At 39.8% G+C, this 18,065-nt stretch overlaps 1 protein-coding gene across 1 annotated transcript in view; it reads right to left on the reverse strand.

Annotated features, from left to right (window-relative positions):
* MCPH1 (microcephalin 1) overlaps positions 1–7,706 on the reverse strand; it is a 219,724-nt gene extending 212,018 nt beyond the window's left edge. The window contains exons 1-2 of the mRNA XM_053597745.1: positions 7,621–7,706; positions 5,809–5,900 (exon numbers count right to left, since the gene is read on the reverse strand). Of these exons, the coding sequence (XP_053453720.1) occupies positions 5,809–5,900; positions 7,621–7,660 (132 nt within the window). The 5' untranslated portion in view covers positions 7,661–7,706. The remainder of the gene's footprint in view (positions 1–5,808; positions 5,901–7,620) is intronic.
* Between the last annotated feature and the right edge of the window lie 10,359 nt (positions 7,707–18,065).

The following is an 18,065-nucleotide window of genomic DNA, read 5'->3' on the forward strand; positions in this document are numbered from 1 at the left end:
CAAAATTAAATCAGAAACAAATGACACTGAAAACAAAGAATCATTCAGAAAATTAATGAAATAAAGTTGGTTCTTTGAAAAGATTAACAAAATCGATAAACCTTTGGCCAGATTAACCAGAAGGTAAGATCTCTAATATCATCAATCAGAAATAAAAAAGGGGAAATAATAACAGATACCAAGTGATACAAGAGATTATCTCCGACTAATATAAAAAAACTCTATGCCCAGAAATTTGACAAGATGGAAGAAATGTACCAATACTTGGAATAACACACTTAACTAGGAAGAAATAGCTCTCTTGGACAGACCAATATCAAGCAATGAAATTGAAGAAACAATAAAAAAGCTTCCAACAAAAAAAAGCTCTGGACCAGGTGGCCTTCACACCAGAATTCTATCAAACCTTCAAAGAGCTTATTTATATCTGCAGAAACTATTCCAAAATACTGAGAGGGAAGGAACCTTCCCCAACACATTCTATGAAGCAAACATCATCCTGAGACCAAAGCCAAGAAAGAACCCAATTAAAAAGAACTACAAACCACTTTTACTACTGAATATTGATGCCAAAATACTCAATAAAATCTTAGCAAATAGATTATAGCTACACATTAAAAAAAGTACACAGCTTGATCAAGTAGGCTTTATCTCAGGGATGCAAATCCATAACTGCAATTCACCGTAGCACAGAAACAAAAACAAGGACCATATGGATCCTCTCAATAGATGCAGAAAAAGCATTTGATAAAATTCAGCATCCTCTTCTAATAAGAACACTTAAGAAAATTGACATAGATGGCACATTTCTTAAACTGACTGATGACATCTATGACAAACCCACAGCCAGTATCATATTGAATGGAGTAAAAATGAAAGCTTTTCCACTTGGGAACTGGAGCCAAAAAGGATGCCCACTATTGCCAATACTATTCAGCATAGTTCTGTAAGTCCTAGCCAATGCAATCAGGCAAGAGAAGGATATAAAAAACATCCAAATGGGGGAAGAGGAAGTAAAATTCTCACTGTTCACAGATAATAGGATCTTACACTTAGAAAATTCCAGAGACTGGCTTGGTGCCCATAGCACAGTGGTTACAGCGCCAGCCACATACACCGAAGGTGGCAGGTTTGAACCTGGCCCAGACCAGCTAAACAACAATGACAACTGCAACAAAAAATAGCCAAGCCCTTTTGTGGACGCCTGTAGTCCCAGCTACTTGGGAGTCTGAGGCAAGAGAATCACTTAAGCCCATGAGTTTGAGGTTGCTGTGAGCTCTGACATCACAGCACTCTTACCATGGGCGACGAAATAAGACTCTGTCTCACAAAAAAAAAAAAAAAAAAAAGAAAATCCTAGAGACTCAACCATAAGACTTCTGAAGTGATCAAGAAATTCAGTAATGTTTCAGGGTATAAAATTAATGTCTACTGATCAGTAGCCTTTGTATATGCCAATAACAACCAAGTTGAGAAGCAAATAAAGGACACAATTCCCTTCACAGTATCTCCAAAGAAAATGAAATACTTAGGAGTATACCTAACAAAAGAGGTGAAAGATCTCTACAAAGAGAATTATGAAACCCTAAGAAAAGAAATCCTAGCCAATAGATTACAGCTTATCATCAAAAAGGTCATATATCATGATCAAGTAGGTTTCATTCCAGGGATGTAAGGCTGGTTTAACATACGCAAGTCCATAAATGTTATCCACCCTAATAACAGAGGCAAAAATAAAGATCATATGATCCTCTCAATAGATGAAGAAAAAGCATTCGATAAAATCCAGCATCCTTTTCTAATTAGAACACTGAAGAGTATAGGCATATGTGGCACATTTCTGAAACTATTGAAGCTATCTATGACAAACCCACAACTAATATTTTACTGAATGGAGTAAAACTGAAAACTTTTGCTCTTAGAACTGGAGCCAAAGTTGTTCTCTGTCACCATTACTATTCAACAGAGTGCTGGAAGTTCTAGCCAATATAATCGGGCAAGAGAAGGAAATAAAGGGCATCCAAATAAAGGGCAGAGGAGGTCAAACTCTCCCTCTTTGCTGACGACATGATCTTATACTTAGAGAACCGCAAAGACTCAACCACAAGACTCCTAGAAGTCATCAAAAAATACAGTAATGTTTCAGGATATAAAATCAATGTCCACAAGTCAGGAGCCTTTGTATACTCCAATAACAGTCAAGATGAGAGGCTAATTAAGGACACAACTCCCTTCCCCATAGCTTCAAAGAAAATGAAATACCTAGGAATATACCTAACAAAAGAGGTGAAGAACCTCTATAAAGAAAATTATGAAACCCTAAGAAAGGAAATAGCAGAGGATATTAACAAATGGAAGAACATACCATGCTCATGGCTGGGAAGAATCAACATTGTTAAAATGTTTATACTTCCCATAGCAATCTACTGATTCAATGCCATCCCTATTAAAATACCAACATTGTACTCTTAAGACCTGTGGCTCAGTGAGTAGGGTGTCGGCCCTATATACCGAGGGTAACCCGGCCCCAGCCAAACTGCAATAAAAAATAGCCAGGCGTTGTGGCGGGTGCCTGTAGTCCCAGCTGCTTGGGAGGCTGAGGAAAGAAAATTGCCTAGGCCCAGGAGTTGGAGGTTGCCGTGAGCTGTGACGTCACAGCACTCCACCGAGGGCGGCAAAGTGAAACTGTCTCTCAAAAAAAAAAAAGACTTGGAAAAAATGATTCTGCATTTCGTATAGAACCAGAAAAAACTCCATATAGCTTACCAGATTTTAGGCTGTACTATAAGGTCATAGTGGTCAAGACAGCATGGTACTGGCACAAAAATAGAGACATAGACATTTGGAATTGAATAGAAAACCAAGAAATGAAACCAATATTTTACAACCACCTAATCTTCGATAAATCCAACAAGAACATACATTGGGGGAAAGAACACTTATTCAATAAATGGTGCTGAGAGAACTGGATATCCACATGTAAAAGATTGAAACTGGACCTGCACCTTTCTCCACTCATAAAAATTGATTCAAGATGGATAAAGGACTTAAAGGCATGAAATGATAAAAATCCTCAAAGAAAACATAGGAAAAACACTGGAAGATGCTGGCCTGGGGAAAGACTTTATAAAGAAGACTTCCATGGCAATTGCAACAACAAACAAAAATAAACAAATGGGACTTAATGAAACTGAAAAGCTTCTGTACAGCTAAGGAGACAACAACCAAAGCAAACAGACAACCTACACAATGGGAAAGGATATTTGCATGTTCTGAATCAGACAAAAGCTTGATAACTAGGATCTATAGAGAACTCAAATTAATCCACATGAAAAAAAGCCAACAATCCCACATATCAATGGGCAAGAGACATGAATAGAACCTTCTTTAAATTCTTTAGAGACGAATGGCTAACAAACACATGAAAAAATGCTCATCGTCCCTAATTATTAGAGAAATTCAAATCAAGAATGGAGAAGCATGAATCCTATGTATTCAATTTTGATATGAGACAATTAATGACCTAGTACATGGTAGGGGGTGGGGGAAGGGAAAAGCAGAGAGAGAGAAAGAGGGAGGGGGGTGGGGTCTCGGTGTGTGATACACCTCTTGGGGGCAAGACACAATTGTAAGAGGGACTTTACCTAATAAATACAATCAGTGTAACCTGGTTTCTTGTACCCTCTATGAATCCCCAACAATAAAAAAAAAACAACAAAAAGATGAAACTAATCTCTTATCATCTGACTGTTGATAAATAGAAACAAAAGCATACACTGAGGAAAAGAATCCCTATTCAATAAATGGTGCTGCAAAAACTGGATAACCACATGTAAAAGACTGAAACTGGACCCACACCTTTTATCCTTTACAAATCTTGACTTAAAAATGGATAAAAGATTATCTGAGATACAAAATGTTAAAAAGAAAATGTGGGGAAATCTTTTAAGGATGTTGGCCTCGGGAAAGATTTTATGAAGACTTCAGTGGCAATCACAACAATAAAAACAAACAAATGGGCCCACCATGACACCCACCTGACTAGTTTTTCTGTTTTTAGCTTTCACTCTAGCTCAGGTTTGTCTTGTAACTCCTGAAGTCAAGTAATCCACCTGCCTTGGGTTACCAGAGTGCTAGAATTACAGGCGTGAGCCATAGTGCCCAGCCTACAATAATGTCTTTATCTCAAGTAAATTTCAGGCATCTTAAGATGGAACCTCACTCATGTTCCCATATTCCAATATATCAAAAGTAGGCCCTACTTCTTTATTCTGTTCCTTTCCACTTCTATCTGTTCTTAAACCTTCCCTTCTCACTCAAGGAATGGATTTGGGAGAACAAACAAGACACCTACTCTTTGCCTGGGAGGAGAGTGTCTCTTCAGTTTTATGAGCTGGAGGGCCTCTCTGGCCTCTCCCTAATCTCTTCTCACCCATTTTAACTGATCCCTTTCACTCACCTACCAAACACATGTCAAAAAATATAAATACAGTGGTGCCTCCTAATGCATGGGGGTTGAGTTCAAAGACCCCCAGTGGGTTCCTGAAACCTGACATTGCAAAGCCCATACGTACTATTCATACATACTAATTTTTCCTTTACATATGTAACTATGCTACAATTTAATTTATAAATTAGGCATAGTAAGAGATTAGCAACAATAACTAATAATAAGAGTTATAACAATGCACTATAATAAAATTATCATGCAAAACTAGCATGAATATTTTTCCTTTTTCAAAATTTAAGGAATAGAAGATTCACTATTTTAGTAACCTCAGGTATAATTTGTTTTTCTTTTCTTATTAAATTGAGAACTGCCACCTTTTCCCTTAAAAGCAGCACCTCATGGTTTCTTTTTGGCACATTTGAATTGCCAGCATCACTACTCTTAATAAAGTCAAAGAAGGGTTCCCTGAATACAAGCACTGTGCTGTGCAGTAAGTCTGATGATCTAGATGGCTCCTAAGGAGCCAAATAATTCTCAAACAGTTCTCAAATTATTGGGAACTTTTATAGTCTACATTTGCTATCTCCATTTCCTGAATGATTCCAGGACAATTTGGATTCCCTTTACCCATTTCACTAAAAACTACACTAAGTTAGTTTTCAAATCGAAAGTACACTTGCCAGTCTTATCTTTCTTGAAGACTGCAGTGTTTTAAAATTCTGCCTTTAAATTTCTTCTCTCCTTTGAGTTGCATAATTGCCTTCCTCAATCTCCTGGCATCCTTCTCTCTCTGTGTTCTTCGGTCCCTGATCCTATCAACTGCTGGCAATACCAGATAACAGTTCCTCCTTCAGCATTCTCCATCCTAATCCTGCCCCACGTGGGACAAGGGATGATATCCAGACCTATGGCCTCATCCAAACCCTGTGGTCTTGACTTCCTGAAATCAACTCTAGTCTTGACCACCTCAAGTTAAGACTATACAAGACCTATGTATACAAGTCTATTTGTATATACAATAGGTATTTTTAATATACCCAAATATATAAACTTTAGAATACCGTTCTTCTTTCTGTATTCCTCACTTGATTACCAGCACCATGTACCCAAGTAACCAACGTTAGAATCCAGATTTTCATCCTAGATTCCTTTCTCACTCAGTGGTTATAAGCCCAACTGTTCTATAAATCCTACTTTTCTAAATTCTTCACATTTTGGCTCTATTCCCCCCCCCCACTACTCACCCATTGTTTTGTCCTTCATATTCTAAGTAATAACTCCTGACATAAAAAAATACAAATGCTATCTTTTTACTCATAAGATTGTCATATATAACAACTGGAAGATGAATTTCTTACCTTTGCCCCCATGTCTATAAGTTGGTTTGTAAATGTCTTTGAATAATTTTCTGCTCCAGTGGATGACCACACTTCAACATAGGCCACTACATCTGGAAACAAGATATCGTCAGCATGAAATTTTTATTTCTAACTGCCCAATAAAATTTTTTCTTGTTGTATTTATATTAAAAAGTGAATTTGAAATTTCTTCCATTAAAAGTTTCTTCAAAATAGCATCAGTACAAGTTATGATTATTAAAATTTTAAGCAAAGAACCTTAGTCATACACGTCCCAGTTTACATTCCTAACACCTGATGTTCTTCCCAAATTCCTAAACTAGGCTTAATTTTTCTAGAACAGAAGGAATAGCCTTTGCAGCCTGTACACTATTTGTCACAACTACTCAACTTCATAGAGCACAAAAGTAGTCACACTCAATATGTTAATGAGCTGGCCCATGTTCCAATAAAACATTTATAGACAAGGGACTTGGGATTTGATATAATTTTCACTTGAGAATCTTCTTTTTCTTCTTTTCAACCACTTAAAAATGTGAAAAATAGCTTCTTGGCTTGCAGGCCTCACAGAAAACAGGCAACCAGACAGACCTGGCCTAGGGGAGGGCATAGCTTGTGGATCCCTGTTCTAGTGGGTACCTTCTCAAAATCTGACTTTTTTTTTTTTTTTTGTAGAGACAGAGTCTCACTGTACCGCCCTCGGTAGAGTGCCATGACGTCACGGGACTCACAGCAACCTCCAGCTCTTGGGCTTCCGCGATTCTCCTGCCTCAGCCTCCCGAGCAGCTGGGACTACAGGCGCCCACCACAACGCCCGGCTATTTTTTTGTTGCAGTTTGGCTGGGGCTGGGTTTGAACTCGCCACCCTCGGTATATGGGGCTGGCGCCCACCCAAAGAATTTTCCAGGCGTGCCATTGGTAAATAATTGTGAGCAAAGATACAGGAAAACCAAATTAATTTAGCAAAATAGTAACATTAGAAAGTAATCACATCTGATTAGAGGAGTTTGGCTATGAGACTTTACACCACTCCAAACTCCTCAAAACAGACCCCTTTTCTCCAAGGACAAACTCTGTGAGACCTGCCATCCTCCTCAGTTCTTCCAGGTGATCAGGACTGGGTGTAGTCTCAGACACAGGTTAGGACAGTAGCTTAGGCGCGAAAATCCTGTCTGCACTGACTAGCACTTGGCTAGTCGGGAGAAGTGTCTACACTTAATTTTCCCACACATAAAATGAGGTAGCAGAGTCGCTGGGCAACTCCGGTTCACAACTTCTTACTGAAAGGCCACTCTCGGTACTACAATAAACACACAACAGAAGACCTAGTGTTTCTTTTTCCTAGTCCCACTACGGCCGCACGCCCCCAAATTCGTCTGGACGTTCAAAGCCGTCGAGAAGCTCCAGGAAAGCTGACAGCCGACCCATCCTCAAGCCCGGTGTTTTCTCCGAGGTTTCTCCACGTGCCGGACCTGCTGCCTCACCACGTCCAGGACGACCTCGGGGGTGGCGGGGCCCGGGGACCAAACCCAGACCCTGACTTCCGGCAGGCTGCCCCGCACCGCGAGCTCCGCGGGGCCGCTCCACGCACACACTGCGGACGGGGAGGGATTAGGGGTAGGGGACGAGCGAAGTGGGGTTGGGGATCGGCGGGGAAGATTTAGGGGTCGCGGGTCGGCGGAGGAGAGAAGCGGAAGCATGGGGGAGCGGGGCGCCCCCGAACGCTCCCACACCAGCGGCGTCAGTCCTCAAACCCACCCCCTGAGGGCGAAGGGCGGCTCTGCACGTCCAGGGAGCCGGCAGTCCCCTCACCTTTCAGGATGGAACCCCCTGGAGTTCCAGGGGCCGCCATAACGAGCTGCGGGCAGAGACCCGGCGGGCGCGCGCACAAACGGGCGACAGCCCGACGGCGCGCGCTGAGCATGCGCGGCACCGCCCCCTCCCCCGCCGTCCGCCCCCCTCCCCCGGCGGAGACGCGCTAGTTCGCGTTTTCCTGACAACCGAGGGGGCGGGCCTGGGAGCCCGAACCGGGCAGGGCGGGAGGAGCGGAGCCACAGCTCTAGGAGGGTTAAGTCCGAGGTAACACGTCTGTGTTCGTCACATGACTTAGAAGCTTCCCAGCTCCTCACCTGGGTCCAATAGGGGCGGAGGTCAGGGGAGCGGCCCTCAGTTGTCTCAGACTGTCGGCTCTTTGAAGCCACCGGCTCACAGGTGGTCAGCGCGGCGCTGAGCGCACTGGGCCGAGCGGGCTCTCCCAGCTCAGCGCGCGGGGGCGCGGGGCCGCGGGGCCGCGGGGCCAGGCCAGCACCCTGGTGACCCGGACCTCGGACCTCAGCGAGGCCAGCCCGGACCGCTGCCCGCCGGCCCGGCGGTTCCCGGGGCTGTGCGGCACACAGATGCCGAGCCCAGTGGAGCTGGCGGGGCGGCGCTGCCTGCCGGTTCTTAAGACCTCGGGCCCAGGCCTGGGTCACTGCCGACCTGGAAGCTTCGGGCCCGGGCGGGCGTTGGTTGGGGCGGGAAAGGTCCTGCTTATCTGCTGATAACGGTTCTCTGTGCAAACTCCCTGCAAAACGGGCCGGGTAAAGGGCCCTATTTATTTATTTATTGAGACAGATTCTCAAGCTGTGGCCTTGGGTAGAGTGCTGTGACATCACAGTGCTGTGAGCTCAAACTCAAACTCTTGGGCTTAAACGATTCTCTTCTCTCAGCCTCCCAAGTAGCAGGGACTACAGGTGCCCGCCACAACGCTCGGAGATTTTTTGATTGTTGCAGTTCTCATTGTTTTAGCCGGCGCGGGCCGGGTTCGAACCCGCCAGCTTTGGTGTCTGTGGCCGGCGCCGCCCAGGACCCTATTTATTAACATTAAAAAGTGAACCAAGTATATAAAATTTTTCTCTACCAGCGAGTTTGATACCATCTTCGTGTTCCAGCATGGAGAACGTATTCCATTCTCAAGCATAATGAACATCACCATATAAAAGTTAAACGGACTCCCTCATAACTTAGGCTAGTACCGACTCTGTTTTGGAATCAATGAGTTCTGGTTTCCAAGTTTGGATCAGCAGCTAACAAGCTATGAGACATTGATGAGTTCCTAAATTTTCAAGCGTCTTTCTGTTTCTGAAGTCCAGTCATGCCAGTTCTTAGGGGAATTTGTCTTTTTGGTTTTTAACGTTTTAACACTATATTGAGATATAATTCATGTTTCATTCAATTTAGCCTTTTAAAATGTACAATCGAAAATAAAATATACAATCCCGTGTTTCTTAGTATGTTCACAGACCTGTGCAACCATAACTATAATGTTTTAGAACATTTTCATCATTCGATAAATAAACTCCATAACTATTATTAGTCATTCCCCATTTCTCTCTCCTCACCCCTCTCCTGTAACCCAGGAAATTACTTGTCTAGTTCCTGTTTCTATATGTTTGCCGCTCTGGGATATAAATATATATAAATATATAAATTATATTAATTATTTATATAATTTATATATTATAAATATATTTATATATTATTATATTAAATATATATATTTTGCCTATTCTGGGATATATATATATATATATATTTTTTTTTTTCCCCTCCTATCTACCAATCATTGGGTAAGCTTTGTTCTATATCTCTGCATCGTCCCTCCTCCCTAACCACCCAGGCCTCTGATAACCACTATTCTGCTCTTGACTTTTGTGAGATCAGCTAGTTTAGATTCTACATATGAGTGACGTCATGCAGTATGTCTTTCTGTGCCTGACTTATTTTCTTTCATACTCTCTAGGTTCATTCATATTACCACAAATGATAGGATTTCATTATTTTCTGTGGGTAAGTAGTATTCCATTGTGTATATATGCTGCATTTTCTTATCCATTATCCGCGAATCAACTCAGGTTGATTCCATGTCTTGGCCATTGTGAATAATGTTGCCATAAATATGGGAGGGAAGATGCTTTTTAGACATTGATTTCAGGTCCTTTGCATGTACATCCACTACTGAGATTGCTGGATCACATGGTAGTTTTAGTTTTAATATATATATATATTTATTATTAAATCATAGCTGTGTACATTAATATGTGATCATGGGGCACCACACACTGGTTTTATAGATCATTTGACACATTTCATCACACTGGTTAACATAACCTTCCTGGCATTTTCTTAGTTATTGTGTAAAGACATTTATATTCTTCATTTACTAAGTTTCACATGTACCATGTGAAAGATGCACTGTGGGTGTAATCCCACCAATCACCCTCCCTCCGCCCATCCTCCCCCCTCCCTCCCCTCCTTCTCCCCCTTCCTCATATTCTTAGTTTTAATATTTTGAGGAGCCTCCATACTGTTTTCAATGGTGGCTGTGCTAATTTACATACCCACAATATATGTGTTTCCCTTTCTCTACGTCCTCACTAACACCTTTTGTCTTATTGCTAGTAGATATTCTAATAGGTGTGAGGTGGTATTTCATTGTGGTTTTGATACACATTTTCATAATAATTACTGATATTGAGTGTTTTTTCATATACCTGTTGGTCATTTGTGTATCTTCTTTTAAGAAGAGTCAAACCCATTTTTTAATAAGATTTTTTTTGTTATAAGTTGAGTTCCTTATATATTTTGAATATTAACCCCTTATCAAAAGTATAGTTTTCAAATATTTTTACCTATTCTATAGGTTGCCTCTTCACAGTACTGATTTTTCTTTTGTTGTGCAATAGCTTTTTAATTTGATGTAATCCTATTTATCCAATTTCCTTCTTGTTTTCTTTGTTTGAGGCTTTTTAGGTCATATCCAAAAACAATCCTTGCTCATACCCATGTCCTGAAGTGTTTTCTCCTATGTTTTCTTCTAGTAGTTTCATAATTTTTATGTTTAAGCCTTTAATTAATTTTTAGTTGATTTTTGTGTGTGGCAAAATATAAAGGTCTAATTTCTTTCTTCTGATTGTAAATAAGCCAGTTTCCCCAACATTATTTTATTGAAAAGACTGTCCTTTCCCCAATGCCTGTTCTTGGGGATTTTTTTTTTTTTTGAGACAGAGTCTCACTTTATCGCCATCAGTAGAGTGCTGTGATGTCACAGCTCACAGCAACCTCCAACTCCTGGGCTTAGGTGATTCTCTTCCCTCAGCCTCCCAAGTATCTGGGACTAAAAGCACCCTCCACAATGCCCAACTGTTTTTTTTGTTGCAGTTTGGCCGGGACCGGGTTCGAACCTGCCACCCTTGGTATATGGGGCTGGTGCTCTACCCACTGAGCCACAGACACCATGCTGTTCTTGGGAATTTTGTTGAATATCAGTTGGCTATAAATGCATGATTTATTTCTGAACTCTCTATTCTGTTCCATTGATCTATTTGTCTGTTTTTATGTCAGTACCATGCTGTTTTGATCACTATAGATTTGTAATACATTTTGAAGTCAGATAGTGTGATACCTCTGGTTTTTTTCTTTTCACTCAAGATTGTTTTGACTGGGGCCTTTTGTGGTTCCATATGAATCTTAGGGTTGTTTTTCTATTTCTGTGAAGGATATCATTGATATTTTGATAGGTATTGCACTGATTCTATACATTGCTTTGGGTAATATAGACATTTTAACAATATTCCAATCCATGTACACAAGACATCTTTCCATTTATTTGTTTCTTCTTCAATTTATTTCATCAGTGTTTTACGCTTTAATTGTAGAGATCTTGGTTAAATTGATTTCTAGAATTATTTTTGTAGCTATTATAAATGGAACTATTTCCTTTCTTTTTTTAGATAGATCACTATTAGCATATAGAAATACTTCTGATTTTTTTTTCTTTTTGTAGAGACAGAGTCTCACTTTATGGCCCTTGGTAGAGTGTCGTGGCCTCACACAGCTCACAGCAACCTCCAACTCCTGGGCTTAAGCGATTCTCTTGCTTCAGCCTCCCAAGTAGCTGGGACTACAGGCGCCCGCCACAACGCCCGGCTATTTTTTGGTTGCAGTTTGGCTGGGGCCGGGTTTGAACCCGTCAGCCTCGGTATATGGGGCCTGTGCCCTACCGACTGAGCCACAGGTGCCACCCAGAAACACTTCCGATTTTTTTTACATTGATTCGGTACGTGTATCCTGCAACTCTACTAAATTCATTTATTCTAATAGTTTTTTGATGGAGACTTCACAGTCTTCTGTATATAATAGCATGTCATCTGCAAAGAGGGTCAGTTTGACTTCCTTCTTTCCAATTTGGATATCTTTTCTTTTTTTTTTCCTGTCTACTTGTCCCGGCTAAAATTCCAGTCCAATGTTGAATAGAAGTGGTGAGAATAGGTATCCTTATCTTGTTTCTGTACTTACAGAAAAAGCTTTCAATCTTTTCCCATTCAGTATGGTGTTAGCTGTGGGATTATCATATATGGTCCTTATTACATTGAGGTACATTCCTCCTATACCTTGTTTTTCAGAATTTTATCATTATTACATTGAGGTACATTCCTCCTATACCTTGTTTTTCAGAATTTTATCATTAATGGATGTTGAATTTTGTCTGCCTTTACTGAAATGGCAGTCACATTTTGTTAAGATAATATATTTATTGATTTACATATATTGAATAATTCTTGCATCCCTAGGATGAATCTCACTTGATCATGAAGTGTGATCTTTTTAAAGTGCTGTTGAATTTGGTTTGCTGGTATTTTGTTGAGGATTTTTCTGTGTATGTTTCTCATAAATATTGGCCTGTAGTTTTGTTTTTTGGTTGTGTCCTTGTTAAGTTTTGGTATCAGGATAAGTCTGGCCTCATAGAATGAAGAATTTCCTTCCTCTTCAGCTTTTGGGAATAGTTTGAGAAGAACTGGTAACTAGTTCTTTAAATGTTCAATAGAATACAACAGTGAAGCCATCAGGTCCTGAGCTTTCCTTTAATGGGAGATATTTTATTACTAATTCAATCTCCTTATTCATTATTGGTTTGTTCAGATTTTCTATTTCTTCATAATTCGATCATGGTAGATCATAAGTGTCCAGAAATTTATACATTTCTTCTAGATTTCTTAATTTGTTGGCATATAATTTTTCACAATAAGTTGTCAAGTCTCCTTTTCATCTTTGATTTTATTTATTTGGGTCTTCCCTCCTTTTTTCTTAGTCTAGCTAAGGTTTGTCAGTTTCATTTATCTTTTAAGAAAAATAGGCTTTCATTTTGTTGATCTTTTGTATTTTTTTAGTCTCTTTTTAATTTTTTCTCTGATCTTTCAGGAAAGTATCAGAATAAAATAATAACTCTCTGTGAATCACAAAAGGCTTAAAATGGCCATGGTAAAGATCTGATGAGAGTTCATTATAACACATCATCAAGGACATTCAGTTGTTACTGTGGCATACAACATTTAAAATGATAACTGGAATTATGACTGATGATATCATACCAGGATATATCATGGATGATGAGGACATTGACAAATTTCTAGGAACTTCATACAATTTCTGAAACACTAACATTTTGCCTATGTAAATATTACCTAAGGAAGGTTAAGTATCTATTCTTTTTTTTTTTTTTTTTTTGTAGTTTTGGCCAGGGCCGGGTTCGAACCCGCCACCCCAGGTATATGGAGCCGGTGCCCTACTCCTTGAGCCACAGGCACCGCCCAAGTATCTATTCTTATTTGACAGTACTTCTCATGCAATTTAACATACCAAATAAACCTAATTAGTTTGAAAGAACAAATATTTTGAGATTTTCTAGGGACCCTGTGGGAAATCTCAAAGTCAGTTCAAAGTAAAAGAACTTCATTTAGAATTTGATTTTTGGAAGTTGTCAAAATGTCAATATCTTTGAACACTTGATTAAATAGGTTCACAGTGACCTGAGAAACAGTACTTAATTATCCAGCTAACCAAAGTAGCAATGTAAGACTTTTAAAGAAAATACAAGCGATTCTATGGTTATTAAAAAATAGCTTTTAAAAAAATAAATGAGAAGATTCAGTTCTCTTAAATAATCAAAGATATGCTAAAGCACCAGAAATTATCTTGATAAGACACAGACTGTTTTCTACATGGTGCTCAAAAAAAATTATTCTGATGCTTGTTAAAATGGGAAGGAAGATGTTATGCAAGAGTTTTGCAACAGGGGAGAGAGATTGGGCTCCACTCTGCATACAGTGAAGGCAGTGAAGACAGGTGAGGATTTATGGCCACTGAGGAGAGTAAGGGGATCAGAGGATAGAAATTACTAAGAGAAGTTATCAAAGGTAGGGAGATTCTTGCTAAACCAACTGCTATGGTCTGAATGCTAGTGTCCCTCCAAAATTCCTACGTTGAAACTTAACCCCCCAGTGTAGAAGTACTAGGAGGTGGGGCTTTGGGGAAATGATTAAGTAATGAGGACTCTATCCTAATGAATGGATTAATGCTCTTATAAAAAAAGTTAAAAGAATTTGCCATGCACCTTCTGCCAGGTAGGGACACAGTGTTCACCTTTTCTCCTGTGTGAGGATGCATAGAAGTTGCCATCTAGCCCACATCACAAAGACTCAAAGCTGCAGATGCTGGCATAGTTGTGGAGAGAAGGGAACACTTTTTCATTGTTAGTGGGACTGCAAACTAATATAACCCTTTTGGAAGGAAGTATGGAGAATCCTTGAAAAACTCGAACTAAATCTCCCATTTGATACTGCAATCTCATTACTGGGCATCTACCCAGAAGAAAAAAAATCATTTTATCATAAGGACATTTGTACTAGATTGTTTATTGTGGCTCAATTTATAATTGCCAAAATGTTGAAACAACCTAAATGCCCACCAATCCAGGAATGGATTGACAAGCTGTGGTATACCATGGAATACTATATATAGCCACTAAAAAGGATGGTGAGGCTTGGTGCCTGTAGCACAGTGGTTATGGTGCCAGCCACATACACCGAAACTGGCAGGTTCGAATCCGGCCTTGGCCAGCTAAACAACAATGACAACTGCAACAAAAAAGAAAAAAAAAAAAAAGGATGGTGACTTTACATCTTGTGCATTAAATTGCATGGAGTTGAAATACATTCTTCTTAGTAAAGCATCACAAGAATGGAGAAGCAAGAATCCAATGTACTCAATTCTGATACAAAGACAATTGATGCTAGTACATGCTGGGGGGAAGGGCAATGGAAGAGGGGAGAGAGGGAAGGAGGGCGGGGTGTGCATTTCGGGGAAGGACACTGGGACATTATTAATAGAGGGACTTCGCCCAGCAAATGTAAGTAGTATAACCTGGCTCATTGTACTCTCAACGATTCCCCAACAACAAAAAAAGTGGCCATCTATGAGGAATAGATTTTCACCAGGCAGTGAATCTGCTGATGCCTTCAGCTTGGGCTTCCTAACCTCCAGAACTGTAAGCGACAATTTTTTGTTGCTTATACATTTCACAATCTAAGATATTTTGTTATAGAAGCCCAAATAGATTTATACAGAAATTGGTACTACAAAGTGTGGTGCTGCTGTAAAAAATATCTAAAAATGGGGAAGTGGCTTTGTAACTGGGAACTGGGCAAAGGCTGGAAGAGTTTGGGAGAAACAGGATAGTAAAAGCGTATATTGCCATAAATGGACCATGAAGGGTGATTCTGTGAAGGCTTCCAAGAGGAGAGCTATGGAAAAAGCCTCAGTCTTCTAAGAGATTACTTAAGTGGTTGTGTTCAGAATTTGTGATCAGAATGTTGGTAGAAATATGGACAGTAAAGGCAATTATGGTGAAGTCTCAGAAAAAAAAGGGGTGACTTTTGAGGGGTAGCTTAGTGGAAACTGGGGGAAAGGCCATTCTTATTACAAGATGGCAAAGAACTTGCCTGACTTGTGTTTGTGTCCCAGTGTTTTTTGGAACAGGAGGAATTATGAGCAATTAAAGAGGATATTTGAAAGAAGAAATATTTAATCAAAGTGTTAAGGGTACAGCATGGCTTCTCTTGACTGCCTTTGGTAAAATAAAAGAAGAGAAACAAATGAGGAGTTTATAATCAAAATGGAGGCAGAACTTAAATAATAATAATCCATCGTGAAGCAAAAATAATATCTAAGAAAACTACACCTGCTTTTGCTTTTGTACCCACCAGTCCCAATGATCAAAATCAGAGCATTAACCTTTATACACCACTATTATGTAATCTACAAAACTTTTTCACATTTTGCTAATTATCTCATCAATAGTCCTTATAGCAAACAATTTCCAATTTTTTGTTCTGGACCATGATTTGACCTGAATCTAACATTGTATTTAATTGCTGTGACCCTTAAGTTGCCTTTAAGCTGGAACACTTACTTATATTTCTTTTTTTTTCCCCATGACCTTGACATTTTTGATGTATGTAGACAAGTTATATTGCAGAAAAGCCCTCAGTTTGAATGTATGTGATGTTTCCTTGGAATTAGATTTAGGGTATCCATTACTGGGAGGAATACCTCAGAAGTGAGATGAGCCCATCTCAGTGCCTCAGATCAAAGATTCATGGTATCTATTTGTCCCTTTGCTGGTGATATTTGATCACTTTTTAAAGGTGATATCTGCTATGTTTCTCCACTGTGGAGTGGCTGTTTTTTCTACTTAGTTAATACATACCTTGTGGAGAGATGCTTTCAGGTGTCCAATTACCCTGTTTCACAGGATGCATTCATTCCCAAGTTTTAACATCAGTTGGATCATTGTTTGAAACAATCATTATGGCTAACAATTAATAATATTCTAATTCCATCATTCTTTCAAATTAATTAGAATCCCACTATAATTAAGAGTTTCCTGTCTGCATTGATCTAAGCATTCATTAATTTTTTTTTTATTTTTTTTTTTTGAGACAGAGTCTTACTATGTCACCCTCGGTAGAGTGCCGTGGTGTTACAGCTCACAGTAACCTCAAACTGTTGGGCTTAAGTGATTCTCTTGCCGCAGCCTCCGAAGTACCCGGGACTACAGGCGCCTGCCACAATGCCTGGCTATTTTTTGGTTGCAGTTGTTATTGTTGTTTAGCTGGCTTGGGCCTGGCTCGAACCCTCCAATCTCAGTGTATATGGCTGGACCCCTACTCACTGACCTACAGGTGCTCAGGCTGGGAAGTTCAATGTCAATATGCACCAGCTGATTTGGTATCTAGTGAAGATAGGTTCTCTGCTTTATAGATGGTACCTTCTTGATGTGTCCATATGTGGTAGGAGGGGCCAGCTAGCTGCCTCAGGCCTCTTTTGTAAGGGCACTAATCCCATGCATTAGGGCTCATAACCTAATCACCTCCCAAAGGCCCCACTTCCTAATACATCATATTGGGAAATAGGATTTCATCACATGAATTTTGGTGGGGACACACACTTTCAAACCATGGCAACATCTTGTCCTATTAATAGAAAATCAATTCTTGCTATTCCATTTAAAAGTCATTTCTGTAAAAGGTAGGATGAATTTAGTATAGAAATTCTTTATTTTATTTTATTTTATTTTATTTTTATTGTTAAATCATAGCTGTGTACATTAGTGCAATCGCCTGTACCCATTCTAAGATGCACCATAGATGTGGCCCCACCCATTACCCTCCCTCCACCAAAACCTCCGCCCTCCCTTCCCCTTCCTTGGCCCTTTCCTCATAGTCTTGTGCTATAGTTGGGTTATAGTCTTCATGTGAAAGCTATAATTTAGCTTCATAGTAGGGCTGAGTACATTGGATACTTTTTCTTCCATTCCTGAGATACTTTGCTAAGAAGAATATGTTTCAGCTCCATCCATGTAAACATGAAAGAGGTAAAGTCTCCATCTTTCTTTAAGGCTGCATAATATTCCATGGTATACATGTACCACAATTTGCTAGTCCATTCGTGGGTCGATGGGCACTTGGGCTTCTTCCATGACTTAGCAATTATGAATTGGGCTACAATAAACATTCTGGTACAGATGTCTTTGTTATATTGTGACTTTTGGTCTTCTGGGTATAAACCTAGTAAAGGAATTATAGGATCAAATGGCAGGTCTATTTTTAGGTCTCTAAGTATTCTCCAAACATCCTTCCAGAAGGAACATATTAGTGGGCATTCCCACCAGCAGTGTAAGAAGTGTGCCCTTTCCTCCACATCCACGCCAACTTTTCTGGTTTTGGGATTTTGTTATGTGGGCTACTCTTACTGGGGTTAAGTGATATCTCAGAATAGTTTTGATTTGCATTTCTCTGATGATTAAGGATGATGAGCTTTTTTTCATGTGTTTGTAGATTTTGCGTCAGTCTTCTTTAGAGAAGTTTCTCTTTAAGTCC

Source organism: Nycticebus coucang, chromosome 7 (genome assembly GCF_027406575.1).
Source record: "Nycticebus coucang isolate mNycCou1 chromosome 7, mNycCou1.pri, whole genome shotgun sequence".
Classification (NCBI taxonomy): domain Eukaryota; kingdom Metazoa; phylum Chordata; class Mammalia; order Primates; family Lorisidae; genus Nycticebus; species Nycticebus coucang.